Source organism: Nematolebias whitei, chromosome 5 (genome assembly GCF_014905685.2).
Source record: "Nematolebias whitei isolate Nwh7 chromosome 5, NemWhi1, whole genome shotgun sequence".
Classification (NCBI taxonomy): domain Eukaryota; kingdom Metazoa; phylum Chordata; class Actinopteri; order Cyprinodontiformes; family Rivulidae; genus Nematolebias; species Nematolebias whitei.
Genome location: NC_056502.1, coordinates 3,590,678 through 3,596,212, shown reverse-complemented (window position 1 = coordinate 3,596,212; position 5,535 = coordinate 3,590,678). Strand labels below are relative to the sequence as shown.

Sequence of the window (5,535 nt, the reverse complement as noted above, 5' to 3'; positions counted from 1 at the left end):
GTTTGTTCTTCCACGCACCTGCTTCTATGTAGGTTTACTCAGGTAAAGGGCTCTGGGTTACTGAAATGTTTACTAGGGAAAGTAAAGCACCCGCCCGGTGCATTGTGGGTAGTGTAGTCGCCGGGGGTGTCCCCCTCCCCCCTGTATGAGGCGGCTCTGGCGCTGCTGCTGGGTCATGTGAAGGGCAGCGGCGGAGGAGGTTCACGGAGAGTTCACGCGCATACATTAGGTAACACTATCGCTCGCGATGACATAACTGCTGCCAGGCCGCGCGGAGACATTTGTCACGAAGGACGAGATGAAATCCAGAAGAAGTCCTGCAGCAAACTTTGTTCTGCACGAGACCCGGACCTGCACGCGCTGAAACCCGCGCTGCTCAGGATCTGCAGGACCTCTGGCCGCGCGCCACCAAACACTTTATGGGAAATTAAAGGTCTGCGCGCGCGCGCACTCACACGCCCCTCAGATCTGCACGCGCTGTCGTTAAACCCTCCAAACCGCGCGGAGCAGAAGGACCAGAGGCAGATTTGACCATTTTTACTTGTCTTTCCATGCAGAGCGCGCGTGCACACGGAGCTGCAGGTCATGTTTGACTTCATGGACTTTCAGGTGTTCGGTCCAGGAGAGATCCTAGACTTCTACTCGACCTCCAGCCCTGCGTGCGCGCTGCAGGACCAGGACCGGGACCAGGACCGGGATGTGGCAGCGTATTTCCCGGAGCTGATCGAGTGTGACTGGCAGGAGCGCCGGAGCTCTCAGTGTAGGTGGAACCAGTCAGGGGGGGTTGTGTTTGTTCATTTCACCTCACACTCGTGCGAGGAGCTTCTCTGTAACATTCAGTTCTCCTGAAGGTCAGGGAGTCTCTGCAGGACGTTCTGTCAACAACAACATCCGCTAAACACACTAAAACACATCTGGATTACTGAGCATGCATCACTAAAACACATCTGGATTACTGAGCATGCATCACTAAAACACATCTGGATCACTGAGCATGCATCACTAAAACACATCTGGATCACTGAGCATGCATCAGGATATTAAAACACGTGTTTTGTAGAAGCTGCAGGTCGTCGGATTAAAACACATTCAGTGAGAAAGATTTAAAAATACTGGAACATTTCACAAGAAGCAAGAAAAACTTGCTTGTGTGAATATTTACAAAAAATTTTATTAGTTCAAATGTTAAAATGTGCCATTAAAGCTTCACCGTGCTGCGTTTCTACAACCAGTTCTGACGTGGTTGTGTAAAATTAACAGAATTCAGTGATTTTCAAATCTTATCAAACCAGATTTTATTCTCAGTGGAACATAGTAAACTTAGACATTGTACATTTTGGGGGTAAAATTAGGTCATTTTAAACTTTATGGCAGCAGAACATCGTAAAACAGTTGTTTACGTCCACGTTTCCCGCTGTGAAGCATCCCCTCTTCCTGAAACATCTGTAAACATCCAGGACCTGAGGAGACCAGTTGTTGGAGGTTCTGGAGGACCTGAGGAGACCAGTTGTTGGAGGTTCTGGAGGACCTGAGGAGACCAGTTGTTGGAGGTTCTGGAGGACCTGAGGAGACCAGTTGTTGGAGGTTTTGAAGAAAACGTCGTCCCATTCTGGTCTGATGGATTCTTGCTGTTTTCAGTCCTGGATGGGAGCAGATGTTCTAAAACCTGTAGATATGTTTCTGCATGGATGGGGCCTTTCCAAATGTGTGAGCTGCCCATGTCAGGGGCACTAATGCACCCCCATACCATCAGCGAGGCAGGCCTTCCCCCCTCCTCTTTAGTCTGGAGAATACTGCGGACGTGGTTTAAAAAAAGAACTTCAGATCTGGATCCATCTGACCCCTGAACAGTTCTTTACCTCAGTCCATTTTAAACGAGCTTTGGTTCGGCACCGGGTCTGAATGACGTTCGCGTACGGCTCCTTCTTTGCCTGATAGAGCTTTAGCTTCTTATTGTTCCAGATCTTTGAAACCTTCTGATGAGCAGTGTGAGACGTTCAGTCTTCCCGTTTTAATCGAGGAACATTATTCTGAAACTGTTCCGATGTTTTAAGTCGCAGTTTTTCGCAGCCTGGTGAACCTCGGCCCGTGTTTACTTCTAAAATGCTCTTTTTATGCTCAGTCCTCCTCCTCACCTGTCGCCAATTAACATAATTAGTTACAAAATGCTCCTCCAGATGTTTCTTTACTTGTTGCCGTTTGATATACATCTTTATGTGCTTTAAAAATCACTGCGTTCTGCTTTCGTTTACATTTGACGTGCTTTTTGGAACTTGTGTTAACGAGAGGAAGGTGAGTCCTCACAGCTGAGACACATTTAGGAGGTTTGTCGTGCGTCAGTGCAGCTGTGGCAGATGTAGATTATGTAATAATCTGAACCAGGTCCCTTCGTTTGTTGTGCAGCTGTGAGGCGTTTCTCCCACGTCTACCTGCTGCTTGTCCACAGCCCAGCGGGGCTCAGGTGGGCTTCCTGTGAGGCCCGGCAGGAGTTCTCTGCAGACAAACGGGCCGGACGGAGAAATCTGCGTGTCGGCTGCAGCTCGTGGCCACGCGGTGGTCCGTGTTTGAGATGGGGAAGAGCCGGTCAGGTGGGGGTCACGGTTCATGGGACGGTCACCGGCTCAGGGGGGTCAGAGAAGAGCCGGACTGCTTTCCAGTTCAGAACCCAGAGAACGGAACGCTGCGGCGGTGAAAGCACCACCTGGGACTGACGCAAGGCGCAGGTAGACGCTTGGATTTACAGCCGCAGGCCAGAGTTCGGCCTCTTTCATAGAAAAGGTCAAAATCAGTTTCACAGAAAAACTTGTTTAAACGAAAGGTTTTCATTTTACTCTGGTTTAGAAGCAGAAGATGATCTGTTGAAGTTCTGCATGTTTTTATTAACAAAAGTTTTATTCTTTGAATTTCCCAACATATTTTAAAGACATTTTTAGGACTTTTAAAAATATTTGTAAATACAAAAATAAATTTGACATTCTTCTTTAATGTGGAACGTCTTTAAACATATAACGAAATACAAAGTGACATTAAGTGGATATATTGGAGATTTTATTTTTCTCAAACAGCAGCAAAAAAAAAGAATAAAATCTCGTTAAAAATAAAAATGAGATTAGAAAGTTGTTTTAGTAGCAGGTGACAAAAATGGTTTCAAAATAAAATATGAAAAATTGATTAATTTCGCATTTCAACGACTGACAGATTCATGAAAAACGTTAAATGTCTCCGAGGATAAAATTAGAATTTTATGACAATTTTAAAACAATCAACAGCTTAAGATTTTTAAGTTTTTTAACAAAACTGTTTTATGGGCGTATTTAACTGTTTATTGTTTAGTTGGGACATGAAATACATTTTTTTTTGTCAATAATGTGATGTAAAAATGTAAAAACAACAGATTTTACTATTTATAGGAATCAGTTTGTTTATTAACGTTACATTTTATACTTAGTTCTTTAAAAACGAAACATGGATTTATTTACAGCACATTCAGTTAAAATGTGTCAAACCTGTTTAAAACTGTCACCGCTGCAGCCGGGGGGGTCCTGCCCCACACTCTCTGGCTCTTCATCCTCCTCCTCATCAGTCAGCTTGGCCCGTGGCGTGCTCCTGTATTGTTTTGGGGGGGGGGGGGGCGTCATCAGCCTGATGGGGGTTTCCTCATGTGACCTGTCGATTCCAGGTTCAGCTGGAGGTCGCGGGTTCGAGGGGATGGAGATGAGCAATTTTTCTCGTTTTGTCCGCTTTTCAAGAACAGCCGAGGTGATCAGAGAGCCCACGGGGGGTGGAGGGTTTGGGGGGGGGGGGGGGTCCAACCTAAGGACCAGAGATAAAAACTGATAAGGCCTGAGTGGATTCAGTGACTGATTGAGCCTCCTTTTATCAGCGGCAGCTTGAAGTCTTCTTCTGTTTGACCTCCTCAGCCTCACTCATTGTTGTGGAGGTATTTTGGCCCACTCTTCTTTAGATCGTTGTTTCTGCTCGGCCCTCCCGTTTACACGAGAACAGTCTCTGAAAACGTTTGTCACATGTTGACTGTGGGAAAGTTACACGTTTATACGGGCGTTGTTCTCGTTGGACACGTTGAAGTTTCCGTGCGAGTTCAGTAGCTGTGATTTTTGTTTCAATGAGTCTCCAGCTGTCGACATGAACGTTGTTTGGTTTGGACCGTAGACGTGAATACGTAGACGCCTCGTTGAGCGGGCCGGCCCCGTGGCCCGTTGGGTCCAAGTATTGATGTCGAGGGTTTGGACCGAGCAGGTTGGGTTCTCCTACATGCTGTACAGGCTGAGCTGCACACTACACTAAAACAAGCAAAATGCTAGCTAAAAGCTGCAAAACGTTAGATAGAAGTAGGAAAACAATAGATAAACAAAGGTAAAAGATAAAAAATAAAAAAAGCTAAAAGTAACAATTTACTAGCTAAAAGTTCTAAGGACCAAAAATGCAGCTAAAACCTTAAAGTAGCAAAACAATGCTTAAAAGCTAAAAACGAAATGCCAGCTAAAATATATGAGAAACAAAAACTAGTTAAAAGCTAAAAAAATCAAAAAGCTTGCTAAAAGATAAACATAGTAAACCAGTAGCTAAAAATAGCAAAAGGCTAGCTAAAGCTATGAGTGGCAGACCAGTAGCTAAAAGTAAAAGTAGCAAAATGATAACTAAAGGCTACAAGTAGCAAACCATTAAAGCTAGCAAAAACTAGTTAAAAGCTAAAAATATAGAAGCCAAAAGTGGCAAATTAATAGCTAAAGGCAAAAGTAGCAAACGGCTAGCTAAAGGCTACAAGTAGCAGACCAGTAGGTAAAGATAAAAGTAGCAAACAGCAAGCTAAAAGGCAAAAACAACTTAATGCCAGCTAAAATTCAAAAGCTAAAAGAAGCAAAAAAAAATAGTTATATGCTAAAAATATCAAAAGCCTAGTTTAAAGATAAAAGTAGCAGATCAGAGGCTATAAGCCAAAAGTAGCAAAAGGCTTAGCTGAAAGCTAAAGTAACGTTTGACTAGCTGTGATTTTTGTATTTTAATCAGAGTCAGAGTTTCTGTATTTGTCGTTCCACCTCATGTGGTACATGTGGTGGAACGAAACTATGTACACAGGGTCCCAGTTACATCCAACAATAAAATGTAAAAGAAAAACAGTAATAACATCTAAGATATGAACTAAGAAAAACATCAACTAAAAATACACTAAGCACTGATAGTATAAAAACTATAAAAACAATAAAACAATATGCTGAACAGCAGCACGAACATGAGCATGAGTCTGTGTGAGCAGATGAGCACAAATGAACACAGCAGCATGAAAGAGATCAGCAGCAACATGAAAGAGATCAGCAGCAGCATGAAACAGATCAGCAGCAACATGAAAGAAATCAGCAGCACCATGAAAGAGATCATCAGCAGCATGAAACAGATCAGCAGCACCATGAAACAGATCACCAGCAACATGAAACAGATCACCAGCAACATGAAAGATCACCAGCAACAGGAAACAGATCAGCAGCAACATGAAACAGATCACCAGCAACATGAAAG

The 5,535-nt window shown here is 43.8% G+C and overlaps 1 protein-coding gene across 1 annotated transcript in view; it reads left to right on the top strand.

Annotated features, from left to right (window-relative positions):
• The first annotated feature begins 585 nt into the window (after window positions 1-585).
• Window positions 586-5,535, top strand: part of LOC119409801 (retinoic acid receptor beta) — a 29,698-nt gene continuing 24,748 nt past the window's right edge. Inside the window, exon 1 of the mRNA XM_037676704.1 lies at window positions 586-760. Coding sequence (XP_037532632.1) covers window positions 586-760 — 175 coding nt within the window. The remainder of the gene's footprint in view (window positions 761-5,535) is intronic.